The following is a 15347-nucleotide window of genomic DNA, read 5'->3' on the forward strand; positions in this document are numbered from 1 at the left end:
GGTGAGAATTGATCGGCAGGCTATTGGGTGATCTCCACATCCTGCAATGCTTCTTCACAGGTGGGGGATTTATTTCATTTGAACCAGGAGACTCCAACTGTGGCAACTTTACCATTTGTGGACTTCAATTCCCAGAATTCCTTAGGTCCAGAAGTCCTAAAATTGTCAAGGTTGGAGATCTGGCTGAGGAATTCTGGGAGTTGAAGTCCACAAGTCCTAAGGTTGTCAAGATGGAGGCCTGGCTGAGGAATTCTGGGAGTTGAAGTCCACAAGTCCTAAGGTTGTCAAGATGGAGGCCTGGCTGAAGAATTCTGGGAGTTGAAGTCCACAAGTCCTAAGGTTGTCAAGATGGAGGCCTGGCTGAAGAATTCTGGGAGCTGAAGCCCACAGGTCCATTCAAAGTTACAATGACCTGAAGAAAGTGACCTATGACCGGTTTTCACACTTACGACCGTGATCAAAATTCAGCACTTAGCAAGTGACTCATATTTATGACGGTTGCAGTGTCCTGGGGTCGTGTGATCCCTTTTTTGTGACCTTCTGACAAGCAAAGTCATTGGGAAAGCCGGATTCACTTAAGAACCGTGGGACTAACTTCACAACCACCGTGATTCAATTAACGACGGTGGTCAGGAAGGTTGTAAAAATGGGGCAAAAATCACTTAACACGTTTCACTTAGCAACGGAAATTTGGGGCTCAGTTGTGGTCCTAAGTCGAGGACTGCCTGTACTGGTTCTTTTCAAACGGACTACACCTCCTATCTTCCCCTGCCTGGTAACCAGAGGTTGGGGAGGTGCATTTCTCTGCTGCTTCAGCCCCCGCTTTGGAGAAAATCCTTCGCTGAGTCGATCAAATTCAGGCCGAGCCACTCAAATAATAAAGGCAACATTAGTATTAGTTAGAAGACCAATTATTAATTTTATAGCTTTTTCTACCACTGAAGGAGGCCTGAAGTCCCTGGGAGAATTTGCAGGCTGGATGGGGAGTGTTTATTGCCGCTGGATCTCGACTTGCCTTCTTAATTGCTTTTAAACATTTTATGTTCCTTATCTCGGTGGGGGTAGCCAGCAGTTGGTCTGGCTGAAAAAGCTTGTTTAATCTTGAGACAGACCAGAAAAGGCAGTGTAAAACCGATCCATCCTTTCCTGACCCGCTGGACTACAGTTGCCATCGTTCCCAGCCGGGATGGAGAGAGGAGAGCTGACTGAGAAAAGGTGAGTTAAGAAAAAAAGTGAAAAAGGCCATTTCCAATTCAGTTAATGCCCTGCCCTCTCCATTCACTCAACATGCTAACCTCAGTTGTTGTTTATTTTTCTGCAGCCATTCCAACTCGCTCCGTGAACGGTCCGATACACTGAGCTGAGCTAGAAAATGTTTTTGATAAGATTAACCAGGAACCTAATTAAACAATCATACTTTGGAAAATGACCTCAGAGGTCATCTAGCCCAACCCCAAATCCGAACTTTCTCAACCTGGATAACTACAAGATGGATTGGGCTTCAATTCCCAACTGGGGAACTCTGGGAGTTGAAGCCCAACCCAGGTTGAGAAACACTATACAGGTAGTCCTCAACTTACAACCCTTCATTTAGTGACGGCTCACAGTTCCAACAGAACTGAAAAAGGTGGCTTGTGGCAGTTTGTCATACTGGCGGCACGCCATCAAAATCCGTTGCTTGGCAACAGGCATGTATTTATGACGGTTGCCGTGTCCCGGGGTCATGTGATCCCCTTTTGCAACCTTCTGAAAATCAACCAGGAATCAGCCAGATTCACTTAAGACCCGTGATTCCCTTAACCACTGGGGCAAAACTCACTTAACAACAGTCTTGCTTAACAGCTGGAATTTTGCGGCTCCATTGTGGCTGTACGTCGAGAAGCACCTCGGGCAGAAAATGCAGACAGGAAAAACGGTCCTAAGTGTTGTTGTAATTTCAAGCAGTCACTAAACAAAACAAAAAAAAATGCAGTCAGAAATGGTATAGGGCGGGGGGGGGAGGGGGTCCCCAACCTTGGCAACTTTAAGACTTGTGGACTTCAACTCCCAGAATTCCTCAGCCAGCTAGTCCACAAGTCTTAAAGTTGCCAAGGCTGAGAACCCCTGGTGTAGGGTCTTCTGCTTGTGGACTTCAATTCCCTTAGTCAGCCGTGCTAAGTTGAAGCCCCCAACCCTAAAGTTGCCAAGGTTGGAGACCTGGCTGAGGAATTCTGGGTCTTGTCCTGGGGCGAGGGTGGACTAGATGACCTACAAAGTCCCTTCCAACGCTGTTATTCTAACAAAGTTAGTTGCAAGTCGGGGACTACGTGTAGGTACGGTAGAAAACCATCGTTGCCTGCAGACGACGCTCCCTTGGGCCTTGCTTCGCCCGACACACGAAGGCAGGAAGGCTTCCACCCGACCCACCCACCCCCGTGTCGTGGGAACGCGCCCAGCCTCCCGAATCAGCTGAAAAGGGGCGAGAGGACTTCCTAGGATCAGCGCCGGGCAGCCTGGAGTCCCAGCCCGGGTTGAGCCGGGACAGGAGGCGGAGATCGGGGCGGGGCGGCGGGCCGGCCGCTTGCGCCCCGGAGCCTTCGGCCGGTCTTTGTGCGCGAAGCAGCAGCGGCAGCAGCGGCGGTCATGCCCGGTCGTCGGAACGGCGCCCTCTCGGAGCGGAGCCCGCTGCTCGCTTACCGGCTGTGCAGCAGCTCCTCGCTGGAAGCCGACCAGGCGCTTCCGACCTCTTCCCGCAAGCTCTCCACCTTCCTGGGCGTCGTGGTGCCCACTTTGCTCTCCATGTTCAGCGTGGTGCTTTTCCTCCGCCTGGGTGAGCGAACGAGCCCGGGAGAAAAGCGAAAGTTCACCGGGGGGACTCGGCCCGTCTCGCCCATCGGGAGCAACCCCGGCTTGGTTGCACGCCCTGGTTTATTTAGCCTTGGTTTTTTTAGGGGATGCTGGGGCTGGCGGGACGGGGGGGGGGAGAAGCGGGTCGGACGTGTCGTGGGAATGCAGCCTGGTTAGCCCGGAAGGAAAGTTAAGCGTGTCGTGTGAATGCAGCCTGGTTAGCCTTGGGGGGGGGGGAATATATATATATTAAGCGCGTTGTGTGAATTCAGTCAGGTTCTCCTGGAAAGAAACCGTAGCTTTGCAAAGAAAGGGGCAGCCTAGTGTATCCTGAAAGAAAAATGAAGGTGTCGTGTGAATGCAGTTTGGTTATCCCGGAAGGAAAGTGAAAGTGTCGTGTGGAATTCAACCTGGTTATCCCCGAAGGAAAGTTAAGCGTTTTCGGATGAATTCAGCCTGGTTAATTCCTGAAGGAAACGTTTCGTGTGAATGCAGCCTGGTTATTCCTGAAGGAAAGTTAAGCGTTTTGTGCGAATGCACCCTGGTTATCCTTGAGAAAAAAAAAAAAAATTAAGCGTGTTTTGTGAATTCAGCCTGGTTCTCCTGGAAGGGAACCGTAGCTTTGTAAAGAAAGGGGCAGCCTGGTTATCCTGGAAGAAAAATTAAGGTGTTCTGTGAATGCAGTTTGGTTATCCCAGAAGGAAAGTTAAAGGTTTCGTTTGAATTCAGCCTGGTTATCCTGGTTATCCTGGAAGGAAAGTTAAAGTGTCGTGCGAATTCAGCCCAGTTATCCTTGGGGGGGGGGGAATTAAGCGTGTTGTGTGAATTCAGTCTGGTTCTCCTGGAAAGAAACCGTAGCTTTGCAAAGAAAGGGGCAGCCTGGTGTATCCTGGAAGGAAAGTTAACCATTCCGCGTGAATTCAGCCTGCTTATTCTGGAAGGAAAGTTAAAGTGTCATGTGAATGCAGCCTGGTTATCCCGGAAGGAAAGTTAAGCGTGTTTTGTGAGTTCAGCCTGGTTATCATGGAAGGGAACCGTAGCTTTTCAAAGAAAGGGGAAATTCTGGGACCTGATAATAAGGGTTGGTGATTCTGATAGCAACTCTTTGGCCTTTACTGGGTGATTCTTGGCTAAACCAAGAACGAAATTTCTGACATTGGCCATATAGGTAAGCCATATCATCCTGGTTTGTTGGACAGGGTTGTTTAATTTAAAACAGTGTTTCTCAACCTTGACAATTTTAAGGCATGTGGACTTCAACTCCCAGAATTCCACAGCCAGCAATGGCTGTGTGTCGGGCGAAGCAATGCTGGCTGGAATTCTGGGAGTTGAAGTCCACATGCCTTAAAATTGTCAAGGTTGAGAAACACTGATTTAAACAATATGAAGGTATGTCAGTAAAGGGATAGAGGTACAGATGCTGGCTGAGGAATTCTGGGAGTTGAAGTCCACAGTTCTTCAAGCTGCCAGGGTTAGAAAAATGTTATCCTAAAGGCCTGGAGTCTAGGATTAAGGCGACACCCAAATCATGGCTAATAAATAAAATGCTAGGCCTTTGGAAAGGTGGCCAAGCTGGTCAGCCAATCCTCAGATTTCAGCTGAGGGGGGGGGGTGGTGTCAAGGGAATAATGAATAATAAATTAGTTATTTATTAAATTTATATCTCAACCGTCTTGCCCTCAGCAATGCTTTGCTTTCCAAACATATTTCCTGCCTCTGGCAAGCAGGCCAGTCAGGGAGAAAGTTAAAAGAAAACCCTGATTCCCGAGAAGCTAGATTTCCACAGGCGCGGATGTTTGTTCGGGAAGGCAGTGGATGGTACCATTTTCCCATTTCCTGTCTTAAAAGGATATAAGTCAGGCAGTGGCGTATTGAGAATTGAGTAATCTCTTACCTTCAGGGCGCCGTGTCTCACACTGACTTATAATTAATCAGGGTTAGTCACATAATCACTTCATTCTTGAAATGGCCTGGCTGACTAGCTACATTATAACTCTTAAGCCAGCCAAGGGTAGGACTAAATGATCTCCAAGATCCTTTCCAATTTATGTACCTTTTAAATCAGCCTGCCCTTGCCCCAAATGCCCCGATACTCTTATTCTCTGAACTAGCCTGTGGTTTCGTTCACACAACATGCTTAACCTGGCTGCTGAATTAACCCATATTCAACAGTGCCTCAATCCTTAACAAAGTACGTAAATGAGTTAGGCCAGGGGTAGGCAATCTTGGCTCTTTTATGGCTTGTGGACTTCAATTCCCAGAATTCCTGAGCCAGCCATGCTGAGGGGAAGGGAGAGGTTGCCAAGCTGAGCCATGCTGGCTCAGGAATTCTGGGAGTTGAAGTCCACGAGTCATAAAGCAGCCTAGGCCTAGGCCAGAGGTAGGCAACCTTGGTTCTTTTATGACTCGTGGACTTCAATTCCCAGAATTCCTGAGCCAGCCATGTTGAGGGGAAAGGGAGAGGTTTCCAAGCTGAGCCAGGCTGGCTCAGGAATTCTGGGAGTTGAAGTCCATGAGTCATAAAAGAGCCAAGGTTGCCTATCCCTGATTTAGGGTAACTGAACCGACTATATTTTAAAGTTTTTAAACACACACACACACACACACACACACACCAAAAATCCACCCGCAATTCAGTTCAGCATTAACCCAAAATTGGCGTGTTCTGAGAATGCAGCCTTTAGGTCTTTCTGGCCTAGCTAAGGGCCCAGTTTTGTCACTACAGGCAGTCCTTGACTTAATAACCATTTCTTTAACAACGAGCTGAAGGCACAACAGCGCTGAAAAAAGTGATTCACTTAACAACCGCAGAGTTCCACTTGACAACCATGGCAAAAAAAAAAAAAGATTGAAAACTTGTGTGCAGCTCATTTAACAACTTCCTTGCTTAGCAAAAGAAATTGTGATCCCAAATGTGATTGTACCTCGGGAATACCTGGAGATCCTAAGTCTTGTAATTTTGGGTTAGAGATCCGGTTTAGTCTAATGCAGTGGTTCTCAACCTTTTTAATGCCGCGACCCCCAACCGGTCATAAGTCGAGGACTACTCAACTGGTCGTAAGTCGAGGACTACTCAACTGGTGCAGCAGAATGGGACTTTTGGCGGGCTCAGCAGGGCAGAGACAGCCTGGACAATTCCCATTGGCTTTTGAAAGCCAATAGAATTAGACTCTATTCAAGAGAGTCTATTCTATTGGCTTTCAAAAGCCAATAGAATAAAAGGGAGTAGCACAGCTAAGGAAAAGGGGAAAAAAATGGCGGACTGCGTTGTTTGGCGACCCCCGTGAAATGGTCGTTCGACCCCAAATGGGGTCCCGACCCACAGGTTGAGAACCACTGGTCTAATGGTCAAGGCAGTAAGCTAGAAAGCAAGAGACCATGAGTTCTAGTCCCACCTTGGGCATGAATGCCGGCTGGGTGACTTTGGGCCAGTCACCAGGAAACCGGGAGTTTTAGTCCCACTTGTTGCATGAAAGCTGGATGAATAACTTTGAGCTAGTCACTAGGAGACAGAGAGTTCTAGTCCCACCTTATTCATGAAAGCCGGCTAGGTGACTTTGGGCCAATCACTAGAAGACAGTGAGTTCTAGTTCTGCCTTAGGCATGAAAGCCATCTGGGTGACTTTGAGCCAATCACTAGGAGACAGGGAGTTCTAGTCCCACCTTAGGCATGAAAGCCAGCTGGCTGACTTTGGGCCAATCACCAGGAGACTGGGAGTTCTAGTCCCACCTTAGGCATGAAAGCCGGCTGGGTGACTTTGAGCCAATCACTAGGAGATTGGGAGTTCTAGTCCCACTTTAGGCATGAAAGCCGGCTGGCTGACTTTGGGCCAATCACTAGGAGATTGGGAGTTCTAGTCCCACTTTAGGCATGAAAGCCGGCTGGCTGACTTTGGGCCAATCACTAGGAGACAGGGAGTTCTAGTCCTACCTTAGGCATGAAAGCCGGCTGGGTGACTTTGAGCCAATCACTAGGAGACAGGGAGTTCTAGTCCCGCCTTAGGCATGAAAGTCAGCTGGCTGACTTTGGGCCAATCACCAGGAGACTGGGAGTTCTAATCCCACTTTAGGCATGAAAGCTGGCTGGGTGACTTTGAGCCAATCACCAGGAGACAGGGAGTTCTAGTCCCGCCTTATTCATGAAAGCCAGCTGGCTGACTTTGGGCCAATCACTAGGAGACTGGGAGTTCTAGTCCCACCTTAGGCATGAAAGCTGGCTGCGTGACTTTGGGCCAATCACTAGGAGACAGGGAGTTCTAGTCCCGCCTTAGGCATGAAAGCCAGCTGGCTGACTTTGGGCCAATCACCAGGAGACAGTAGGAATCTGGCAAGTGGGAGAAGAAAGCTCCAGACTCCATTCTTTGGTATGAGGTGTTGATTAGAAGGTGGGCTTGCGGCTTGGCTCACTTGCTTGAGCTCTCTGGTATAATTTGCTCGGTGAATATTTTCATATTTTTTTTCTTTTCAGTCTTTGCTGATTAATATACTGTATGTTAACAACATGATAGGATAGGGATTTAGGAATTTCTGCTTTCTCTGTGGCATTCTCTGCGTTCTTTCACTTTTTGTGACAGTGGCCAGCCTTTGGCGTGGACGTACTCGGGGACTGTCTTCTGCTCCTCCTTTTCCTGGTTTCAGAGGCTCGACATTCTCCTTTCCTAAATACAGCGTCAGCCTCACACGACCTCTTCAAAGGATTTGTTGGAAGTTAATTCAAGTCGATGCCAAGTTCAGAATCTGGCATTCTTAGCCGTTCAGTTTTCACTGGGGAAAGGGAAAAAAAATCAAGTTTCTAACTTTTGCAAAAAGAGTTAGATTTGCACAACATGGCCAGGGAAATATTAAAAGCAGAGAACAGTTTTTGGGAGAACTATTTTCCTTGTTTTCTTCCCCTCTCAGAAATAAAATGGATTCCTTGAAATAAATACACGTAGTCCTCAACTTACAACGGTACATTTAGCGACCGATCGAAGTTACAACGGCCCCTGAAAAAAGGCTTATGACCGTTTTTCACGCTTAACAACCATTGCAGCGTCCCCAGGAGCAAAACTCAAGACAGTTGACAACTGACTCATATTTATGACGGTTGCAGGGTCCCAGGATCACGTGATCCCCTTTTGCGTCCTTCTGACAAGCAAAGTCAATAGGGAAGCCAGATTCATTTAACAACCGTGTGGCTAACTTAGGGACAGGCAACCTTGGCTCTTTTATGACTCGTGGACTTCAACGCCCAGAATTCCTGAGCCAGCATGGGGGAACTATGGCCCCTTCATGACTTGTGGACTTCAACTCCCAGAATTCCTCAGCCAGCATGGGGGAACTATGGCCCCTTCATGACTTGTGGACTTCAACTCCCAGAATTCCTCAGCCAGCATGGGGGAACTATGGCCCCTTCATGACTTGTGGACTTCAACTGCCAGAATTCCTCAGCAAGCATGGTGGAACTATGGCCGCTTCATGACTTGTGGACTTCAACTCCCAGAATTCCTCAGCCAGCATGGCTCAGCTTGGAAACCTCTCCCTTTTCCCTCAGCACGGCTGGCTCAGGAATTCTGGGAGTTGAAGTCCACGAGTCATAAAGCGGCCTAGGCCTAACTTAACAATTCAGTGGCAGTGGAAAGAAAGGTCATAAAATGGTCCAAATCCACTGAACAAATATCTCGCTAAGAAACAGAAATGTGGGGCTTGTCGTAAGTCGAGGACTACCTGTAACACAGGTCAACTGTAACACGTACAAATTAGACAATTTCAGGTTTCTTTATTTCAAATCTGATTTATAAATCTAAGCAGAGTGCTTTTTTCCTCCCTGCAGTCTCATTCAAGTCGAGTTTGATTCTTTAATCGACACATTAAATTAGTCAATATATTAAATCTATTTAAATCAATATATTTACGGGGTTATCTATAGAGTTGGCTTTGTTTGCGCCTCCTGAGTCTTGTTTTGTGATTCCGGGTTAATGTATAACCTGAATCTGACTACTTAGTGTTTGTTTGTTTTTTTAGGATAGGCATGGTGTGGCTGCCAGCAGAGGAAAAAAGCCCATAAATTATGAACAAAGTTGATGTTAATGTAAATGATTTAATCATAGTATGAGTTATGTAACTGGCTTTTGTTTTCCGTTACACTTTCTGTTTCATTTGAAACGCAATTCTGAGCCTGTTTGACAGGAAAAAACTGAGTGCAACGAGGTGGTGCCTTGATAAATGTGCATTGTGTACAGGGAATTGGGGCAGATTATATCTGGCTGACCATATAGACCAGGGGTGGGGAACCATGGCCCCTTTATGACTTATGGACTTCAACTCCCAGAACTCCTGAGCCAGCATGGCAGCCCTTCAGGGCTGGCTCAGGAATCCTGGGAGTTGAAGTCCACAGGTCGTAAAGCAGTCATAGTTTACTTTTATCAAGGTACAACCTCCTTGAACTCAGTTTTTTTTTCTATCAAACAGGCTCAGAATTGTGTTTCCCATAGACCAGGGGTAGGCAACCTTGGCTCTTTTATGACTGGTGGACTTCAACTCCCAGAATTCCTCAGCCAGGCACGCTGGCTGAGGAATTCTGGGAGTTGAAGTCCACCAGTCATAAAAGGGCCAAGTTTGAAGACTCCTGTTCTAGGACTTCAAGATCCCTCTTATAGTTATTACTATTGAGCCAGGTTTCACCTAACCTGCATCTGCAGATTTCATTTTTTTTCTATTTGATTTGATCGTACATCTGTCCAAGATGGTTTGAAGAATCCTGCTTGAGCAGGGTGTTGGACTAGAACAGTGGTTCTCAACCTTTTTAATGCCGCGACCCCCAACCGGTCGTAAGTCGAGGACTAAACCGGTCGTAAGTTGAGGACTAAACCAGTTGTAAGTCAAGGATTACACAACCGGTCATAAGTCGAGGACTTTCCCTGCCTGGGAGCGCCGCGCATGCGTGGTGCCGCCCCCTGCGCCGGCTGAGGCGTAGCTGGCAAGCGGCAGAGACGGAGCAGGCCGACCACCGGCTGGGCCAGCCCAAGGGAGGTAAGGCACCCGCCGGAAAAAGGGAAAAAAATGGCGGACAGCCTTGCTTGGCGACCCCCCATGAAATGGTCGATCAACCCCAAATGGGGTCGCGACCCATAGGTTGAGAACCGCTGGACTAGAAGATCTCCAGGGTCTCTTTCCAATTTCTGTGGTGCTGTAGAATTTATAGCTTCAGGAAGTTGACTAACTCCCTTTTCAAGCCTTCTTTCTTCCTAGGGGTTAGACACCCAACTTGCCTGGGTCCCCCCCCCCTTTCAGGAAATGCAGAGCTTCGCTCAAAAGAGGGCAGAATCTCAAGAACAAACTCTGATTTTCACAAGGGAGGAAGTGGTTTGTTTGGTTTGCCGCACACACACCTTCCTTGCTAGCATGCCCACAACTGAATTCACACCACAGAAACAGGAGCTGAGTCAAACCTTCAAGGGTCCCTTGTTATGTTTATACAACCCACATAGGGGTGACTTTGGGCCAGTCACCAGGAGACTGTGAATTTTAGTCCCATTTTAGGCACGAAAGCCAGCTGGATGACTTTGGGCCAATCACCAGGAGACTGTGAGTTCCAGTCCCGTCTTAGGCATGAAAGTCAGTTGGATGACTTTGGGCCAATCACCAGGAGACAGTGAGTTCTAGTCCCGCCTTAGGCACGAAAGCCAGCTGGATGACTTTGGGCCAATCACCAGGAGACAGTGAGTTCTAGTCCCACCTTAGGCACGAAAGCCAGCTGGATGACTTTGGGCCAATCACCAGGAGACTATGAGTTCCAGTCCCGTCTTAGGTATGAAAGTCAGTTGGATGACTTTGGGCCAATCACCAGGAAACAGTGAGTTCTAGTCCCGCCTTAAGCATGAAAGGGAGTTGGATGACTTTGGGCCAATCACCAGGAGACAGTGAGTTCTAGTCCCATCTTAGGCATGAAAGTCAGTTGGGTGACTTTCGGCCAATCACCAGGAGACAGGGAGTTCTAGGCCCGCCTTAGGCACGAAAGCGAGCTGGATCTTTGGGTCAATCGCTGTCTGTCAGCCAGACCCACCTCGCAGGGTTGTGGGGAAAAATAGGATGACATGTTAAGCTTATTGGGGCTTAGATTGGCTTCTGTTCTGGTGACTTTCGGTTTAGTTCGTGGTTTGGTGTCTAGAGAAAACCTAGGATAGTGTTTCCCAAACTTGACAATTTTAAGGCATGAGGACTTCAACTCCCAGAATTCCACAGCCAGCAACGCTGGCTGTGGAATTCTGGGAGTTGAAGTCCACATGCCTTAAAATTGTCAAGTTTGGGAAACACTGACCTAGGAGATGGGTTAATTCGGTGCCTGGGTGAAATGTGTTGTGTGAACACCGTGTGCGCGTCCATAAAAGAAGCAAAGAGAGTGACAGCTGTCAGTCTATTCGTTTTTGACTTCCTAGAAGAGAGACGGTACTGGCAAGTTCCTCTCCTCAGTTCAACTTTAGATTTGTCATAGATTCTCGGTAACGCTCAGTTTGCTGAAAATGCAGATCTGGGCAGGCCTCTTGCGAAATTTCATTTTAAACGGAGGAAATCAGCTGGCTGTCAGGAGGATTGGAAGCCAGACACTTCTGGAGCAGGGCAGATTGGGGTGTTGTGGATGAGGGATTATGGAGTTGGCCAGTTCTGGAGGGCAGAAAATTAGCAAAAAAAAAGTACAGGGGTGAGATAGAGGGTGTCCTTTCTCCTCCCAAAATGAGAGCTGTTAATTAGATGGCAGGAAAAATGGCTGTTTGCACACCACTGAAGTCCGTCTGTCTGTAGGCCTGGCTAAGAGAGTTGTACTAAGCTGGCTAGTACAGGAGGGGACCCCCCCAAAAATCTGTGTTTTCAAACCTGGTCCCTTTAAGAGATGTGGACTTCAACTCCCAGAATTCCCCAGCCGGCATAGCTTACTCTCTTGTAATCCCTTTCTCTGCACTCTCTCCACTAGAGGAGGTAAAAGAAAAAAATAAAACAGGCATGGCTGGCTGGGGAATTCTGGGAGTTGAAGTCCACGCCTCTTAAAGGGGCCTGGTTTGAAAAACGCTGATCTCCAGCAAGCCCTGAACAAACCGACTTCCTGCTGCAGCGCCAGATGGTTGTCTGAATGTCGCTTCAACGTTTCTCAGGCCAGAGATCTAATTTTTTTTTGTCCCACGTTTCATTTCACCACGAAGCGATTCTCGAAATGTCTCATTAGGGAGTTTCCCAGATGACTTAGCCCAAATCTGTGCTTCTGCTATTTTGGCTTTTCACTTTCTTGCTTCACACTTCGTGAAGTCCCAACCCAAAGGCGGAAGTGAAAGATTGATGGAATTTTCCCGGCCCCTTTTTAAACCTTCAAAGTTAGCTTGCCGATGGTGAATGGCTTGTGGGGCTTCCTATCCTTGGGGGTCCCTGCTCCAAACGGAATGATGATGATGACAATGATGATGATGATAATAATAATAAAGTTGGAAGGGACCTTGAAGGTCATCTAGTCCAACCCTCTGATCAGGCAGGAAACACTATACCATTTTGGACAAATGGCTTTCCAGTCTCTTCTTAAAAACTTCCAGTGTTGGAGCATTCACCCCTTCTGGAGGCAAGTTGTTCCACTGGTTAATTGTCCTCACTGTCAGGAAGTTTCTCCTTAGTTCTAGTTTGCTTCTCTCCTTCATGAGTTTCCATCCGTTGCTTCTTCTCCTGCCTTCAGGCGTTTGGGACAATAGCTTGATTCCCTCATCTTTGTGGCAGTCCCTGAGAGATTGGAGCACTGCTATCATGTCACCCCTGGTCCTTCTCTTCATTAAACTGGACATACCTGATTCCAGCAATTGTTCCTTGTATGCTTTAGCCTCCAGTCCCCTAATCATCTTTGTTGCTCTTCTCTGTACTCTTTCTAGAGTCTCGGCATCATTTTTACATCGTGGTGACCAAAATTGGATGCAGGATTCCAAGTGTGGCCTTACCAAGGCATTGTAAAGTGGTATTAACACTTCACGTGATCTTGATTCTATCCCTCTGTTAATGCAGCCTAGCACTGTGTTGGCTTTTTGGGGAGGTATAGTTATTGTTTATTATTTATTAAATTTATTTGCTCCTTCCCCATACCATTTTGAAGCGACTCTGGGCGGCTGAAAGCATAAAACGTTAAAATCCTTAGCGATAAAATGAAAGTGCAATCAAAGTACAGGTCGTTCTCAACTTACGGCTGTTTGTTTAGTGACCGTTCAAAGTTAACAATGGCATTGAAAAAAGTGACTTATGACCATTTTTCACCGTTACGACTGTTACGGCATCCCCAGGGTCACGTGATCAAAATTCAGCCACTTGGCAACTGACTCATATTTACGACGGTCTCCATGTCCCGGGGTCATGTGATCCCCTTTAGCGACTGTCGGAGAAGCAAAGCCAATGGGGGAAGCCAGATTCCATTTACAACCATTGACTTATTTAACAACTAACCATTCACTAAATTAACAATTTAGCAGTGATTCACTTAGTGACTGACAAGAAAGGCTGTAAAATGGAGCAAAACTCACTTCATAACTGTTTGCTTAGCAACGGATGTTCTGGGCTCAGCTGTGGTGGTAAGTTGAGGGCTACCTGTAAATATAATAAAAAGCGGGTCACAAATAAATAGAAGAATAAACAAATCTTGGCAACGAGTTTGAAAAAGGACTTTTAAGATCTGTACCTCTTAAAAATATATGTCTAATAACTATGGAATAAGGAGCTGATGTGGTGGTGAAGGGCAGAAGAAGGCCGAAGAAAAATTGAGTTGGAGAATGGGCCAGGTGTGGCCAGAGGCTGTACACACCATTGTTTCTCAACTTTGACAGCTTTAAGACATGTGGACTTCAATTCCCAGAATTCCTCAGCCAGCCCTGCTGGCATTCTGGGAATTGAAGTCCCCACACGTCTTAAAGTTGCCAAGATTGAAAAACGACGGTCTAAATTTTGCCACCACCCCTCCGATTTCTTCCTTCCTCGCCTTGTACTCTTTTAGGTCCTCAAAAGAGTTGTAACCTTTTGTGGCTTTTTTTTTATTAAAAAGTTTTTTATTTATAATACAATTAAAACAAAAATGGACAAGCGTGACATTCCAGAGTAAGTATTCCTAACAGTTTGTTTCTTGTGGTACAAAAACTTAATACATCATTCTTAACCTCTATAAAAAGCCTCATCCTTCTATGTAATACAATTAAATCTACAATTATATGTACAGTTATATATATATTTCAATCCTTTTTTGTTTTTTTGTTTGTTTTTTGCAAAAAAAAAAAAAAGCAAGAACAAATCAGGGTGAGTCACGCTGGAATTTCCCTTCACTTTCTGAGAATCGACCATGTTTTGTTTACCAAGAAACCAATCCAAGGTTTTCTCCTCATTGCTGCAAAAGTGGAGTTTTTTTTTTTTCTGATTACTTCCCCGAAGTTTGGGGCGTGTCCTGTCTCCAGATCCAGACAGTCTCTGGTAGTGTGGACGGAAGAGCCTTGATGACACTTAGCAGCAACTGGTGGAAATTGCAAATTAAGAGGCCAGGTTAATTGGTGGATAGGAGACCACCAAGTGATCCCTGAGCTGTAGGCTAGAGTTGTTGCTGTTGTTGTTACCGTAGTTGCGAAGTCGTGTCTGACCCACCGTGACCCCATGGACAACGTTCCTCCCGGCCTTCCTGTCCTCTGCCATCTTCTGGAGTCCATTTAAGCTCACACCCGCTGCTTCAGTGACTCCATCCAGCCACCTCATTCTCTGTTGTTCCTTTCTTCTCTTGCCCTCAATCTGTCCAGCATTAGGCTCTTCTCCAGGGAGTCCTTCCTTCTCATTAGATGGCCAAAGTACTTGAGTTTCAACTTCAGGATCTGGCCTTCTAAAGAGCAGTCGGGGTTGATCTTCTCTAGGACTGACTGGTTTGATTGCCTTGCAGTCCAGGGGACTCGCAGGAGTCTTCTCCAGCACCAGAGTTCAAAGGCCTCCATTCTTTGGCCTTTCTCAACCTTTCTTACGGTCCAACTTTCACAGCCATACGTTGCAAACTGGGAAAACCATGGCCTTGACTATACGCACTTTTGTTGGCAGGGTGATGTCTCTGCTTTTTAGTATGCTGTCTAGATTTGCCATAGCTTTCCTCCCCAGGAGCAAGCGTCTTTTAATTTCTTGGCTGCAGTCCCCATCTGCGGTGATCTTGGAGCCCAGGAAAATAACATCTGTCACTACCTCCATTTCTTCTCCATCTATTTGTCAGGAATTGAGTGGGCCGGATGGCATGATCAAGGCTAGAGAGGGAAGTCCAAAAACATCCTGATGTCAAGTCCAGCTGCACCCAGGGAACCAGCCTGGGTGACTTTGGGTGCAATGTTTTGGTGTCATGTTGGCACCCTCGTTGTTGTATTTTCAAAGAATTCCTAATCCCGAGAGAAGTAATTTGGGAAACTCGGAAATTCTGTTCAGACAATATACTGAATTAGACCCAGACTTGTGAATACAGCTGCTTTGCTGGAAATATGCTGTCATTCTTGTGAAGCCTTACAGGAGGA

At 46.8% G+C, this 15347-nt stretch overlaps 2 protein-coding genes across 3 annotated transcripts in view; one reads left to right on the plus strand and one right to left on the minus strand.

The window, feature by feature from the left end:
- The window catches only part of PRSS56 (serine protease 56), a 70915-nt gene extending 68110 nt beyond the window's left edge, over window positions 1–2805 (minus strand). The window contains exons 1-2 of one of the 2 annotated variants that reach the window (XM_039327393.1): window positions 2677–2801; window positions 1820–1947 (exon numbers count right to left, since the gene is read on the minus strand). The gene's annotated coding sequence lies outside the window, so the exon portion shown is untranslated. Of the gene's footprint in view, window positions 1–1819; window positions 1948–2676 lie in introns of both variants that reach the window. The other variant, XM_039327394.1, reaches the window with a different exon arrangement.
- LOC120300864 (solute carrier family 12 member 9-like) overlaps window positions 2541–15347 on the plus strand; it is a 114505-nt gene continuing 101698 nt past the window's right edge. Inside the window, exon 1 of the mRNA XM_039327391.1 lies at window positions 2541–2809. Coding sequence (XP_039183325.1) covers window positions 2623–2809 — 187 coding nt within the window. The 5' untranslated portion in view covers window positions 2541–2622. The remainder of the gene's footprint in view (window positions 2810–15347) is intronic.

This window comes from Crotalus tigris, unplaced genomic scaffold (genome assembly GCF_016545835.1).
Source record: "Crotalus tigris isolate CLP2741 ecotype Arizona unplaced genomic scaffold, ASM1654583v1 scf7180000024361.1375286210:1436186, whole genome shotgun sequence".
In the NCBI taxonomy this organism is placed as follows: Eukaryota; Metazoa; Chordata; class Lepidosauria; order Squamata; family Viperidae; genus Crotalus; species Crotalus tigris.